Source organism: Prunus avium, chromosome 1, assembly GCF_965620075.1.
Source record: "Prunus avium chromosome 1, drPruAviu1.hap1.1, whole genome shotgun sequence".
Lineage (NCBI taxonomy): Eukaryota > Viridiplantae > Streptophyta > Magnoliopsida > Rosales > Rosaceae > Prunus > Prunus avium.
The window spans coordinates 49,849,262-49,865,098 of NC_142284.1; the positions used below are offsets into that span (position 1 = coordinate 49,849,262).

A 15,837-nucleotide genomic window follows, 5' to 3' on the forward strand; every position below is an offset into this window, starting at 1 on the left:
GGGTCATCTTTTCCTTTTCTTCTTTCCGTGCTCTTTTTCTTTTCTTTCGGTTTCTAAATATCACTTTGTTCTGCACACCGAACAGAACCCGTCATCTATTCAAATTGTTCTGTTTATGAAACGACATTCTGTTGTGCAAATAAATTAAATAATTGTCAAACAAAAGGACAAAGTAAAAATAATAATAATAATCTGTCGTGGCTGAGACACGGGCAAAATTAAACGTTTAATATACAAATAAAATCATAGTAACCTATTGATATCTAGAATAATTTTCACGAAGCTGTTTGCAATCCACTGGAATTTATATATAAAAAGTGTCGCAATCATCTTCACTCACGATCAATACAATCCTCAATACCACAATATCCATTGACGGATGTATGAACAAACTAAGCACACCAAAAGACGGGACTTTCTCTTCAATATTTTGGCCGAGTAGGCAAAAGAATATGTAGACGAGAAAAATGACGGAAATAACAAAATTACTTTTGGAAACCACCGTATTGGTATTGTTGGCCGCCGCCGCCACTGAGACTTGAGAAGATGTCATTGCCTCCCATTCCTGGCGATGATGGGAACCCAGATTTTCCAAGACCAGTCCCGGAACCCATTGCTCTACCCATGTAATACGAAGTTGGGGGCCCTTTCTCCCTTTCATCTGATCCATCAGTCAATCCACCCACAATCCCTACATCCGCCAGATTTACCTTCTTGGCTGCAAGTACATGAAGTGAAGAGGGGATTACAAAAGCATCCTAAACATGTGATTCAAAATGTCAATATACATAATCTCTGCTCAAACAATTATTTAGACATACATCACCCGGACAATTTTTCTAAATCTCAACTCACACCTTGAACATTAAGCAACATTTACTTTCATGTACACACATATAAATAATGCTCATGAAAGGCAAAATGCTAGTTGAAATGGTTGAACTTACGAGCAGATATATTAAGATCAATTAGTCCACGGCTAAGTGAGTCGGCCCAAATGCCAGATTTCACCTGGAAATCCTTCTTAGTTGGACCCTTCAGGTCTGCTGAAGATTTTTTACCCAAATTAGTGTCGCTGCCATCATTGACAGAACTTTGGGAAGGTTCTGTAGATGTTGAATCAGACTGAGAGGTGAACGCCCCAAAAATATCAGATTCACCAAAATTGTGAAGTGGAACAGTGGCGAAGGGATCAACAATGTTGGTGTTTGTTGGGGCAGCATTTGTAGACTTGGTTTCTGGCTGCATAACTGGATCAGGGGCGGAAAAAAGATCTACTGTTGAAGAAGCCGATGGAGAAATGGTTGGTTGAGAAGCAAATAGATCAACACCATTCTGTATAATTAGTTAGAAAAGAAGATTGTTAGCCCAGAACTTTAAACCCTGTATGAGGAACAAAAGTAATATTAAAATAAAACTTAAAATGGAAACTCCTAAACTCAGTTGCTTGTTAAAATTCCAAAATCACAACTAAAATATTTTCTACATGTTCGAAAGTTGCATAAATTAAATTCTGCCCCCTGTAACCAGGGTACGCTTTACTCATACACCTCTTTGTTATTGTTTGGCATTTAATGACAAACATCACAACCAAAATCTATGACTGGCTAAGCAGCAAGCACACTGAAAAAGCTACCTCAATTGTGAATTGGTGTACATGAGCTATGTGCCAAAATTGAGATGTAACTGCGTCTGACCTGAGTTTGAGAACTTGCTCCATTTGCTGCCTGGGGTGGTGCTGATACAAAAGTTGAGTCTGCAAATGCTCCAGTCTCTGCCTGGGGTGGTGCTGACACAAAAGTTGCATCGGCAAATAGATCAACCTCTGATGAACCGCTGTTAATCCCAGGCTTTTCTGCAGGAACAGATGTTGGAGCATCTATGAAGTCGTCCATCAAACTTTGTCCAAACAGATCCACTTGGTTTGAGCTTGCAACAGCAGCCTCTGTTGAAATAATATAGGGCAAAATGAAATGTTCAATTATATCCCAGGAATCATACATATTATTTAAAAAACCAAGAACAGTATTTCAATAATCAATGCACTAAAAGATTACTCCATTAAACGTCACTGCATAGGATAGAAGAAAAAGTAGGGAAAAATAACATCAAAAAATAGTGTGTTCAATGTAACTAGTGATATTCATATAAACGCATATGTTTGAACAACTACCATAGAAATCAACTAAATATGTAGTACATCCTATAGCACATGCAAATATTCAAAATATCACTATGTTTAACAAATCAAACAATCTCGAAAAGCATCCTCAATGCCTTCACGACACCACTTGTGATAAAAAATCAAAGAGCCAAAGGGCATCAAATTGATTGTAGCTACGAGACACATAGTAGATGGTAAACATGAAGCAACATTTGCCAATGTCTGCCCTGCAAAACTTCTTTTTAACTAACACTAAATTAACAACTGTACCAGAGTTAGTATACTTACTAGCAGCAGAAGTCCCTCGTGGATCAAAATCATCATCATCATCATCATCATCATCAGGAACATTTGCGCTTTGACTATGAACTGAACTGTACTTATCAGAGTCATTTGATTTATTTGATGACTTTGACACACTGGATGGTATATTATCGTGATCCTTCCTGCAAGAAAAACATTCGGAAGTTAATAAAAACAAAATCAAAAAGAAACATATATGTGCCACAGTCTCTCTGTATACATCTGTGCAAGGTGTGTGTGCGTGAGAGAGAGAGAGAGAGAGAGCTGCAGTCGAAATTGGTCATTAGTAATAAAAATCGTAACTATTCCCACATCTTTCCCTCTAGTTCTGAATCTCAGAAGAGCCTTATCCAGTGTTAGTCAACATTTCTCAGCATATAGGCACAATTGTTTGACCTATCATGAACAGTAATGATTAAGTACCTGCTGCCATAGCGTGCTGAGGCCTTCTTTGAAGAGCTCTCTCGATGTGACCTGCTAGAGCTGTCCTTCTCAATCTTGTCTTCTTCATGTCGATCCCTGTCTCTATAGCTATCCTTGAACCTATCACCAGCTCCAGTACCAGTTAGACCTCCATAGCGTTCGCTACTCTGATAGCTGCTACTACTAAACGAGGCTGAAGTTGCTGAACCTGACTTATATGTTATCCCAGTAGATGAAAGTCCAAAGTACCTAAAGTTGGCAACGTACTAATAGTTTATAAGATGAAAACTAATCAAAAGATTTAGAGAAGTTCAAGTAAACTTGAAAATTTAGTCCCAGAAAAATTAACTTACTTGTCACGATTCGCAGCAGCTTTATTTCTAACTTCTTGTATTTTGTCTTTGTTATTTAAAAGAGCCACAATGGTTTCCGCCTTCTTCCTCACATTTATTCCCAAATCCTTCCCATTTGGCTCAACATATTCAAAACTTGTGAGAGCCTTCACCACCAAAAAAACAAGGAATAAAGAGGTTTCAGTACACTCAACCGTATTCTTAACTTCATATCCACCAAAAAAAATCAGGATAATAGAAATAGTCCTTACTGAGATTTGGAAAGTATGTTCTATAATGTCATCCACAGCACGTTCAGATCCATGTGACACCAAATATTCTATAACAGCCAATGCCTAATACAGAAATGATTTCAAATGTTGAGGGCATAAATAGGCACATGATTCTATGAAGTTATAATACACTAAAAACCTCTGTAAGCACCATATTTGAACAATATTAACTGAATTCTTACCTTATAGACATAACGCCATTCTTTTCCTGTCTCAGTCAATCTTGTCCACAAAACATTCATAACCATCTGACATTCCGAACTGAAAGATAACAAAAGTCAGCAAGTCCGGGTAAGTACAGCAAGCCATGTTCTTTCTGATTCTGAAATTAGTATTGCAGGGAGGATTAAACAAGGGAAAAAAAACAGATAAATGGAGTTGAAAATTACAATTTTTTTGTGGCCTGTGCGATCTCTGCCAATGCAGATCCATGAGGACCCCAAGGTTCATTATCCGTTGCATCCAATACCTATAGCATATCAGTAATGAAACAAATTTGCGTGAGCTAAAAAATAAAAATCACAAATTGAGAAATAGCTGATATTCATATCATCCACAGTTTACCCCTAGAAAACGAGAAAAAAACAAAACGTATCAGCTACTTAAGCTAAAATACAAATTTGACGCAGGGATTTCTTAATTGGAGAAAACTTTTTCCACCAACCTCTCAAAGCTAAAAGACCAAAACTAAGTCCAGAATATCGTTATTTCTGTCTAAATGTATCTTAAAAGATAGAATGTATGCTTGCAAAATGCACAATGGTACAACAATCATTGAACATAAACAGAAAGGGCACTAGTTGCACCATGAATACAATAATTCGAGTTCAGATCTACAATTTTAATCACAAAATGAAAATTCCAATGAAAAATTCGAAGAAATTAAACGTAACCGAAGTGAATTAAACTCTATTTGGTGTTTTACCTTCTGTTCCATCTCCGGAACCTTCAAGACCTTCAGATTCACCTCCCTCTTTCTGCACATTAAGACAATTAAATTAAATTAACAGCTGATAAAAATGAAAAATTGCGTAAATCGAAAATGGCAAGGGCGGAAGCTGACATTTCTCGGACAGTTTGATCGAAGACCTTCATGAAATCCATGACGAATCTGCAGAATCTGAAATAATCAAAAAAAAATTCGGAAATTCGTGATCAGTTTGGAACAGACAAATATTGCGACGCATCCGATGGAACCGCGAAATTTGAAGTCAATGTATGAAGTTTTACAAGACTATAAAGGAAGAAGAAGCACGTTTGAGTCGAAACCAGAAAGGAAAGGATTGCAGATCTTGGCGTGCGTCGCAGAGGATAGAGAGAGAGAGAGAGAGAGAGAGAGAGAGACGTAATCAGGTGGTCTCGTTTGTGGTTTTAAATCTCATATACTGTCCGTCATATTTTGCAGTTACAAAGAAATTGAGGGTTAAACCGGTAAAGCCAGCGCGGCTCGCAATCATATACTGTTGTTCACAGTTTGAGTTAAAATATGGGCTTTTTTTTGTTCACCCAAAAATAATAATAATTTGTCGTTTTTGTTACTTAAATTTTTTGTTTCGTTAAGAAATTTTATTGACACTCAGAAATTATGAATGTACACTAGAAGCTTCTTAACTTTGGATTGGGCAACTTATTTTAAACTACCTTGTTAAAATTGGTTTCTCAATTTAGCAAGTTTTCCTTATTTCAATAGGACTTAGGTGAGGTTATAAAATCCACCTCAATTCTGGGCATTTAAAATCACACAAAAAAGTTGATGCTGAGAACCAAACGAGGTATAATAAGTTTGTGAAAGGGTTTTATTCAATTGTATACATGCTCGGCTTTGAGGTTAAAAGCCAAAATTCTTTGACGACATAAATAAAATTTTGCCGAATCGCATAAATTTTTAGTTCAAAAACTCTGTAAGGATGTAAATAAAATTTTGTCGAACCACGTTAATTCTTGGTAATGTGTGTTTTTTTTTTTTTTTTCATTTTGGGCTTTAAGGGTTGCTCGCAGTGTGAGATTGTGGTCTTCCATAAATCACCATTTTTTTTTATTTTCCCAAAATTAGGATTACTGAAAAACTCATGAAATTTGTGAATTGGATCTACTAGTCGGCCCAATAAGCCCAACCCTAGAAATATATGGGGCCTGGGTTTTCTTAAGACCGCTCGGCCTTCGCGTGCCGGTTCATCAACTCCAATTCCTAATTAACCGTCTGGTTCATTTCTTCATACAACGAACAAATCCCATCATCGTAATCCCGCTGATTATTCGTCTGTCATAGTAAATTACCTCACAGCCTGTGTGATGTATGTCTCCCTCTTTTGTCTGGTTAAGTTATTTCTGGTACCTAAAAAAAACTACCATTCCTTGTCTGCTTTTACTCTTAAACCAGTCCAACCTTCGTGACCGATCACCCTGCAAAACTCTGAACGCGGTTTCAATATTGTCAGTCCGTTTTTTTTGTTCTTTTTTTTTATATTTAAATTGTTTAGCTTCATTTATGTTGACCGTTGCTTTGTTCAATCAGATGGGTCAAAGTCACTGATCAACTTGTTTGATTTGGTTGCAGGGTCTTAAAAGATATTGTTTTGCTTGTCTGGAAAACAAATCAGAGCAAAAATGTTTAAGCGAGTGTTTGGGAAAGCAAAGCAGGAACCCAATGCCCTGCCAACTATACACAAATTAAACGATGTATGATTTTGGGTTTGTAGGTGTTCTCAGGGTTGTGCTGGAATTTTTTGCAAATTTTACGAGTCTGAATTTTGTGTTGTGATTATAGTTATATGGGTTTTTGTTTTTCTGCTAAAAGTATTGTTTTTTGGGATTGTGCAGACACTTGAGATGCTAGAGAAAAAGGAGAAAGTTCTTGTAAAGAAGGCAGCTGCGGAGGTTGAGAAGGCTAAGCAATTTACTCAAGCACGAAACCGAACTGGTAAGACCCCCCACAGGCTACATGTCGTTTATTTAGTTTTTTCTCTGTCTTAATTTTTTTATGAAATTATATCATATAAATATATGTTTTGTATAGGATCCGGAAAGAACTCTTTTTTTCCCTTCTTTTTGATTTTGTTGGGTTTTTAAGAATGATGCTAGGCTGTTCTGTGTTCAATTCTGTTGCATGGTTTGCCATTTGTGGTGGAAGGACATGTAAAACACTAGAGAAAACAATGGAGTTATTAATTACCTGTTTAAATCTGAACCCGTAAGCAAGTAAATTATGTAGGTTTTGAAAGCAAACCTTTTTTTTTTCCGCAATTAGAATCAAATTGTATACCTTATCCTTGTTTTTTATACAGCGGCAATAAAATGTTTAAAGAGGAAAAGGCTTTACGAACAACAAATTGAGCAGCTTGGAAATTTCCAATTGCGCATTCATGATCAGGTAGGTACTGTTGTAAATTTTAGTGAAGTTTCATTTGTTGAGAGTTTATCATGAAGACATATTTTGAATTGGGGTTTTAGATGATAATGCTGGAAGGTGCAAACGCCACAACGGAAACTGTTGATGCATTGAGAAGTGGAACATCTGTGATGAAGGCCATGAACAAGGCCACGTAAGTTGCATTTAAACTGCATTCCGTAGAATTTATAGATTCCATGGCCATAATTGCCATAACAATGAAAGAAATTTAAATTCAAATGAACTATAGCATCCTCTGCAAAGTCAGTCTTAAAGTTACTCTCAAAGCACTTTGGATGATCTTTCAAAGGAAGCATTCCATATCCTTCTGTTCTGAATAGTACATCTCAACTTTGGCCTTTTTTTAACAGGAAAATTGATGATTTGGAGAAAACAATGGATGAGATCAATGACCAAACTGAAAGCATGAAGCAGATTCAGGAGGCATTGTCAGCACCTATTGGTGCAGCAGCTGATTTTGATGAAGTATGATCTTTGCAAGTTCTTAGTTCATTCATTCAATGCTTTATTTTCCACTATATTGGGTTCAAATTATGCAACTTTGTTTCTGCAGGATGAATTGGAAGCAGAGCTTGAAGAACTGGAAGGAGCTGAATTGGAGGAGGAGCTTTTCCAGCCAGCCACAACTGCTCCCGCCGCTGCAGTACACGTAAATGCCCCGGTAGGCAGGCAACCAACCCAACCAGCTCCTCAGAGGAACAACCGTGAGGAGGATGAGCTTGCTGCATTACAGGCAGAGATGGCACTTTAAGAGGTTACTTATATGTATCAGGTTGGTAATTTATCTTGACAATGGAATCCTTCACTCAAGCGGGGTGATGCACGTAATAAGATTTACATTGTCGTAGAACTTAAATAAGAATTCAGCTTCTGTTGGATTAAGATTTAAATTGTCATTGAATCAAAGTTATGTTTCTGAAAGCATTTATGTTACTTCATATGATCTGATGGGTTTTGTTGCTGTGTTTGCAGTTGTTAACATATATATAAGGAGAAGATTAATAAAACTTGAATTATGGAGGATGATGCGAATCTCTCGGACTCTCCAGACTGACTTGTGACTTTTAATACTGCATTTGATGGTCTGTATGTATACAAAATAATAAGTTGTTTAAACTGTTTTTAGTACTCTGTAATATAATGGGTCAAATATTAGGCTTCTTTGTACAACTAATACTGGGAACTTATATTCAATTTTTTTTTTCTTTTATCACTATCGAAATCTTATTATGATTTTACCAAGTTAAACATAAACTCTATGCTTGATCACAATTTTGGAATCATTAAGCTAAGATTTCGAGCTAATCGATGACCTGCAAAATTGGCTATAGCTCACAGAATGATTCTAAGAAAATCTCAACACGCGCATCACATCAATTACATGAGGGCAATGGAAATATATTATTACTCGCCATACATAATATCGATCCGTTGACTGAGCAACGTGCGTGAAAAATATTCAAAACGACACACCATAATTTGAAGGATTCAATGTCTAAGAGAAGAATGAACAAAACATTAAAGCATGTATGCGGTGGGTGTGAACCATGCTTGCAATTTGACAAAGACTCTCTACTTAAATATAAACAGAACAAAACAAGTTTGGGGGGGGGGACCATAAGTGCATCATCATATGAACACGCAAGAAAAACAAGAACCTGTATGTTTTTGCTCTGGTGTTTCAAAGAGTTTCATAATTTTAATTTTTACTTTTAGAGAGGCAACAAAGTTGAGGTTATCTTTTTCTTTGACTTGGAATAACTCTGTCTTCCATAAAGAAAAGTCTGAAAGAGATGTCCCATCTTAAGTTCTTCACTTGCTGATGATTGTAAGGCATAAATGGGGTGTGATTTCTTAATCACATCAGACTAATTGCAAGATTCTTCACTTGGTTTGTTTTTTTTCCTTTCTTTTTCCTTATTGATTTCTCTTAACAGCTAAATTTCATGAATTTGGACTTTCTGAAATAGCCAATGGAGAAGAGGAACCTCTATCGTGAAAACAAGGGGCTCTTACACATTGTCTTTTCTGATTTCTGATATGGGATTTATGCTTTCTTCTCAAGTTCATTTGAAGAAGCAAAGAACCCACTAGTGTAGTAGTTTGGAGCAATTGTTCCTCAAGAAAAATTCTGGGTTCGAGTCCTATCATCCGTGTAGTGTGTGTGAGTTTAGTATGTTATCGCCCCTCTCAATAAAAAATATCCTCAAAAAAGTTCATTTGGAGAAGGAATATTCATCCACACATAAAATGCCACCAAGAAACAGATAAAGAACATTCATTATGGTGCAACCTTTGAAGTTCAATGTGAAAGCAAGCATAAGATAAAAGAGAGAGAGAACAAAATGTGAACCCCATCTGTTTTAAACCTTTCTGTAAATGCAATATATCCCATAATTAAGAAAACTTCAAAACCAGATTCCCAGCCCTGGATAGCTTCGATGTTTTTCAAACAATCCCTAATTGGGGCAATTCGCATAGATGGAGCATATGCAATGTTTGGTAGCTTATAGCAAGTGACCTAACAATGTTTGGTAGCTTATTTTAAGATGATGACTAAGACTAACAATGTTTTATTTAAATTGGGTTTCCAAAATAAACAATAATGATTAAGCAATGCTTAAGAACTTAATAATGGCAGTGATTAGTGAGGCTTAATTATAAGCTTAGCCTTGACACGAATAAGTCTTCTCTTCACCAATAAATTGTACGGGAAACTAAAAAATAATTATGTCCTCTCAATTCGTGAATGGACAGGGTACTTGACCGTACAATGAACAATGAAAACGATCCATGGATAAGTTTAATGTTTTAATTTTGAATCACAGCTCTCAAACAGTGACATTTAACCTTAGGCACACTGCATGAATAATTTAAACCATATGGAGTCAGAACACGTTTTTTCCAAAAAAGGATGGCTTCTCAATACACATAAAAAGAGAGGAAAAAAAAATTATAAGTTTCTATGGGGTAATGTATGCACATGTGTATTCACATTGCTACATGAGATGAAAATATCTAAGCGATAATGGAGAGGGGGATTGGACAACATGACCTCAAGTGTAGAGGCGACTGCTCCTGACTTGAGCTACAAGTCCCTTCCAACTTTTTCCCAACTTTGTTTTCATATAAAAATTGATTTCTTCAAACATAACCTTTGATTTTACCACTTCAAGTCCTGAAGTTGCAGAGATGATGTATGTTATGACAGAGTAAAATATCAAAAGCAGGGCAGAGTATCTTTTATGGTTATTTTTTGAGAGGGACATTTGGGATCATGATCAACTTTGAATTGGCCACACCCCCACACAACTTTCATGACCGCTGGCATATAAAGAAACAGGCAAACATGCTGAGGCCATCCAACCCCCCCAACACTGATTCTTTTTGCCATTGTACCTTAAAGACAGAGTAAATTAATTAACCAAATTTCTGAGAACCAACAATGGGAATGCCTGTGAAAGTTGAAAGCTTTATACACAGACAAACAAAACAAACAGAGAGAAAGAGGAAGGGTTCCATACATGTTCATCTACTAGTCATTGCTTAAAAATTTGATTTACATCACATTTTCTCCTCCTCTATGAACAGAAGCAGAGGCCCAACTGAGACTGAATATAACTAGAATAAGTGAAAAAGAAATTAAAACAAAGGGGGAACAAAAAAAGAACATCCTTTTTTCTAGCTAATATTTACTTCCCCCATTCCCTTTGCCAATTCTAAGCATTTGCTTTTGTTTCTTTTCCCCAAGCTTTTTGTTTTTTCACAGTTGGTTGAGAACCCTTTGATTCAGTCCTTGTTTTGTGCCTCAATATGAGCTTGAAAAGAAATCACCAAAATTTGTACAGCTAGCTGGGCCAAATTCACTGGTTGTTTCTCCAAAGCACATGGCATAATTCACATCATAAGGCAGACCGAAATCCGTAAACATCCCAGAATCATCAAGGGAACCATTTCCAGGTAGTGAGGCACACTTGTCAACAGCAGCTATTGAAGAAGAGTCTGAAATGTTTGAGCCATCCTGAGATAATGAAACAGTATTGTAACTTTTCTTTGAACTTGCACCAAAATCTGAAAAAGCCATGACCTTGGAGCTGTATAATTGATCTGGTGAGTTTAAGGTCCAGGTTTGGTGGTAGGCATTCAGTCCAGAATTAACATCAGTTAACATGTGCAATGTGGCTGGAATTTGGGTTTGGAATGTTGAAAAGGCAGAGTCTTGGGGTTCAGCTTTTGGGACACAAGGCAGGGCCGGTGAGGCTGCTGAGCCAGGAAGAGTGGCATTGTTTGTGGGCTCTTTGCTGTTCTTTGTTGTGAGGTTTTGTTTTCCTCCAAATAGCTTCTTCTTTAATTTGGTGTTCCAATAGTTCTTCACATCATTATCTGTTCTTCCAGGCATCTGAGAAGCTATCACTGACCATCTAAAAAAAAGTGGGGAAAAATGTTAGAAATTACCAGTAGTGTTGCAGATATAAAAACCATGAAAACATTGAGTATAGTATAAGGATAAATGGACTTGCCGGCTTCCCATTTGGTTGTAGAGGCTACATATAATGTTGTCTTCCTCTTCAGTGAAGCATCCATGTTTGATGTCTGGCCTCAGATAATTGAGCCAACGTAAACGGCAACTCTTCCCACATCTCCTAAGACCTGCCAAAAAAAAAACAGAAAAATACAATTGTAAGAAGAAGAAAAAAAGTTCAATCTTTTCTCATCCAGAAAAATTCTCAGAGTCAAACTGATGAATGGGTTTAGTATGGACGATTCACTGAACAAATTGGCAAAAGAAAAAAAGAAGAACCTTTTGTTCTTTTTTTCATAATTTTCATTCTGTGAGGTCAAAAGATAGAACTAAGTATCGCACAGAGTGTGTGTGTGTGTGTGTGTGTGAGAGAGAGAGAGAGAGAGAGATACCAGCTTTTTTGGGAAAAAGGATCCAATTTCCACCAGTTCCATGAGTCTCAAGGTAGCTCTTGAGAGTTGCGTCTTCATCAGGTGACCATGGACCTCTCTTCACATTATCTTTGTCACAACATGGAGTGCGTCCCATGGCTAATTACTCACTTCCACACACACACCACCAAAACACTAATTTCAGAGAGGGAGAGAGAAAGACTTAGAACCAGAGACAGAGACAGAAAGAAAGTTCAGACACGCAGATGCTCCAAAATAAGCAAATGCAGGAGCTTTGGTGGAGAGCTTATAAAGATGGTGGCACCTTAAAATAAGAAACAAATAGAGTAAATGAAAAAAGGCTTGACCTTGTACTTGTACGACCTCCCCATTTCTCAACTTTAATTATAATTTCTTTTTATCTGGTACTTGTTCCTTGCATTCCAAGACAAAGACCCAGTCAACATTCACACAAAAACTGTATTGACTTTATTTTTATTTTTTTTGAACTTTTAATATCGGGTAGGGTAATATCATGATTCATGAAGATGAATGAACCGTTCAAAACTGACGGTCCCAAAATGTCCTTTAGTCGAATTCTACTGCTTTAATTAGTTGTGTTCTTCTAGCTCTCTGGTCAGAAGATATGGGACTTAGTCACCACAGAGGCACAGAGGAACAAAACCCTACTCTTGCCTTGATTAAATACTATCTTATGAGAAAATTGTGTCCAATTAGCAATAGTAAATGGTAAATTGGAACTCAGACACAGACAGTTCCAATAGTGAATGCTTCAAATGAACTTTTCAATGTGAGATTCTACTATTTTTGGCATTTTACTATTCAAAGTAACCCATCAAATTCAAGGTGATGAGCATTGATGTCTTTGGTCACAGACTCACAGCCAAAAGGGTTTTTAAAGATCATAAAAATAAATAAATAAATTTCAAGTTGGTGTGGCTGCATCTCCATTGCTTTCCTCTTGACTTCTTTGGTATTTTGTTGTTTTATCTGCTTTCAGTCTAAAGATTCCATGTCACGGGCTCAAGTCGTTTTTAATGTTTACTTATATTTTACTCACCATTTTTTTCACTTTTAACCCCACCACCACATCATTTTGGTGCACGTGGGTTAATTTAATTGGTTTACTTGAAGCAATATTTCATACATTCAAAGCCCAAGTCTCCTTAGGGCCTTATCAATCGACATAACAAGCTGAACTGACCAATTTCTTCATTGGGTTCACTTGGGCTGGGTTGATGCGTGCGGTGCGGGTACCACAAAGGAAAAACGTACAGAATTTGAGGAGAAGACAGCTCTACATATCTTTGATTTTTCTTGCAGCTTGATATATTTTTATACAGTGTAAGTATTTAGCAAACAAATGATCTTTCTTAATTGAGGTCGTCGATTTGATTTCCCCTTCCTCCAATATCACTTGTATAAAAATATGTGGATAAACTAGCTAGTTAGAGCATCCACAGAAGGGGGGTGTATAAGGGGGTGTATGTTAAATATACACCCATTGTGATCGGAATCACCTGCAATGGGGGGGTGTATATGAATGTATAATTACATCACCACTTTGGAGATGTATATTTAGATGCAATTGTGCATCTTTTTTTACATCTCTTGCAGGTGGGACCCAATTGCAAAAAGGTGAAGGAAAATGGAGAAAAGTGGCTTTACACCCCTGAAAATACACCCCCTCATTGGAACAAAAAGCGTATTTACACCCCCCGAAGGTGTAAAGGGACGTAAAAGTGGCTTTACACCCCCAAAAATACACCCCCCACTGTGGATGCTCTTAGATGTATACATATTTGTTTTGAGGACATTAAAAGATTGGAACAATATGATTGAGAATTTGAGCCTAAGTTACTCCTACTCCTATACTACTGATATAAAATAAAACAAAATATTTGATATGCCCAACTTCCATTAATTTACCCTTATTATTTTGTTGGATGCGCACACAAAATCCAATATGCTAAATTAATTTTCTAATAACTTAGAAAACAAAACAAAATAGCTAATCATGACATATTTATTTTTACACTACCAAACTCTTTCTATAAGATAAAAACAAGATTTGGATAAGAGCCCAACTTGTCCACATCATTTTTGTGCAACCACCACATTTTCAATCCAAAATATATAAATATTATATGGTCCTCCTCATAGCAAACAACAACGTAACACCCAACGAATAGATGGCACAAAGGAGCGGAGGAAATATTGCCATATAATTGTCAATCAAATTAGCACGATCGCGACAATGTTTTGTCCGTTGGAAAAAAAATATACTTGGGTCCCTTCATTACCAAGTCAATGTCTCACAATCTATTCAAGCTTGCATTGCATGGCTATACACATTTTTTTAAGTATAATAAATATTTTCTTGTCGGGAGATAAATAGAGATTTATCCGATTGACTTTTATTGCAATGTATGGTTCAAATTCAATTTGACAAATTAATAACGTAAGTCTAACAAGAAAGCATTATCCTCTAAAATCATAAGTTCTTGCAAATATATATAAACTATGAAACCTATAAATCTTTAGACAACTGATGGAAAGGTAGGTATGGAAAGGTAAGATATTTGGAATTGGTTCAAGTCCTTGTCCTGGGTTTTGGAGATGGAATTACATGTAACCAAACATAGCCCAATAACACACTCTTCAAGGGATTTTGTGATTGAAGCTTTTGTTTTGATTTGATGGTAATATATATATATATAAATAAGAGTAAGACCCACCAACTCAAACAGTTTTGATGAGCACGCCACTACAGGATCCTTCCCACTCAATAAGTAAAGTTGCCATGCCACTGCAAAAATCAACGAAACCCTTGGAACCACCGTCCGCTTTGTCTCCCTTTTTCATTCTTTTAAATCATTCAGTTCCCTTTTTCTTTTGTTTTATTTAATCCTTCTATTCATTTAAACCCAATCTCAATCTCAAGAGAGGGGATTTTTTTACACACACAAATTACACAACTAAAATGCCCATGAGGATTTAAACTTGAAAGAAAAAAAAAAAAACTTTATTGTAACATAATAACACTGTTTTACTATCCCGGCCAATAACACAACGACACATAAAAAAATTATATCGCGTGTCATTATATTATCTCCTAAACCTAAGAGCTCTAATATGCATTTCAATGCACTTTTCTTACTTTCAATGAGATATATTAATCAGAAACAGAACTGATGATTTTGATTGCTACATAAAACAATTATTTACACGGATGTGCTTCTCTAAACCATCACTTTCAAACTTAATTGATTGTATAGACATTAGTTATTGTAACTTTGTACGATTAAGATTAGGTTAAGTAGGAACAAGTGTGGCCGTTGAATAAGATACGTTGATTATCTTACCTCTTATCATGTAAAAGTTTATTCGAATATGCAATTTAAAATAAATTGACAACGTGCGTAAATTTTTGTATGATTTATACAAAAGAATGCAAATAAAAAACACTAAAAATGATCATCATCATAAGAGATCATCAGAAGAGATTAATTTGATGTGTAAGTTGTAACATAAGCAAATGGTGCCTCCTTGACCATATCCTCTCTTTGAAAACCTTCACATCAAAGACATTATCTCGCAGATAAAATCCACGAAAGAATAGTCAAAGCACAACTGGTGGCACAAAGTGGATAAATTAAAAGATTTCCAATGGATAAGGACGGGCTTATCAGCTCCACAAGCCACGTCAGGAATCCAATCGCAGTGTACATGAAAACCAGATATAATTGTTTATAGAGGGTGGTGGGTTTAAATTACAATGATTCTTTTCCACAGGTTTAATCATTTTCTGAATCCATATTCCATACATAGCTCTAAATTAATAATCTTTTTACGGGATACTTTATTAAATAAATTATAATTTTCTGTTGCTTCATTCTTTATAATAAGCTTGGAAATCAAGCTTTTGATCAAAGCTAAAGCATCAATGAATTCTATCTGCTTGGAAACCCACAGAGTCAATTAGGTCACAGACTTCAT

General features: G+C 36.2%; 3 protein-coding genes across 8 annotated transcripts; 1 reads left to right on the forward strand and 2 right to left on the reverse strand.

Moving 5' to 3' along the window:
- Positions 1-165: 165 nt before the first annotated feature.
- Positions 166-4,912, reverse strand: LOC110744820 (ENTH/VHS family protein). 4 transcript variants are annotated; one of them, XM_021944839.2, is made up of 12 exons: positions 4,771-4,912; positions 4,579-4,635; positions 4,441-4,492; positions 3,905-3,984; positions 3,698-3,776; positions 3,495-3,578; positions 3,244-3,389; positions 2,891-3,139; positions 2,453-2,610; positions 1,698-1,945; positions 948-1,335; positions 166-718 (listed from the first exon to the last, which is right to left on the reverse strand). In XM_021944839.2, exons 2-12 carry the CDS (start codon positions 4,617-4,619, stop codon positions 486-488), a joined length of 1,758 nt encoding a protein of 585 aa, XP_021800531.1. In that variant the 5' UTR covers positions 4,620-4,635; positions 4,771-4,912; the 3' UTR covers positions 166-485. The 4 variants fall into 4 exon arrangements, with proteins under 4 accessions (XP_021800531.1, XP_021800529.1, XP_088102531.1 ...); XM_021944837.2 differs by having other exon boundaries at positions 4,746-4,905; XM_088246405.1 differs by having other exon boundaries at positions 4,785-4,857.
- Positions 4,913-5,651: 739 nt separating this feature from the next.
- On the forward strand, positions 5,652-8,138 carry LOC110744825 (vacuolar protein sorting-associated protein 32 homolog 2). Of its 2 annotated transcripts, none has more exons than XM_021944846.2 (8): positions 5,652-5,809; positions 6,073-6,194; positions 6,336-6,435; positions 6,800-6,885; positions 6,966-7,057; positions 7,275-7,389; positions 7,478-7,696; positions 7,897-8,138. In XM_021944846.2, the coding sequence occupies exons 2-7, from the start codon at positions 6,123-6,125 to the stop codon at positions 7,673-7,675; spliced, it is 663 nt and encodes a 220-aa protein (XP_021800538.1). In that variant the 5' UTR covers positions 5,652-5,809; positions 6,073-6,122; the 3' UTR covers positions 7,676-7,696; positions 7,897-8,138. The 2 variants fall into 2 exon arrangements, with proteins under 2 accessions (XP_021800538.1, XP_088107091.1); XM_088250965.1 differs by having other exon boundaries at positions 5,808-5,948.
- Positions 8,139-10,443: 2,305 nt separating this feature from the next.
- LOC110744815 (transcription factor MYB36-like) lies at positions 10,444-12,158 on the reverse strand. Of its 2 annotated transcripts, none has more exons than XM_021944831.2 (3): positions 11,839-12,158; positions 11,445-11,574; positions 10,444-11,345 (listed from the first exon to the last, which is right to left on the reverse strand). In XM_021944831.2, exons 1-3 carry the CDS (start codon positions 11,972-11,974, stop codon positions 10,733-10,735), a joined length of 879 nt encoding a protein of 292 aa, XP_021800523.1. In that variant the 5' UTR covers positions 11,975-12,158; the 3' UTR covers positions 10,444-10,732. The 2 variants fall into 2 exon arrangements, with proteins under 2 accessions (XP_021800523.1, XP_088103260.1); XM_088247134.1 differs by having other exon boundaries at positions 11,726-11,852.
- Positions 12,159-15,837: the final 3,679 nt, after the last annotated feature.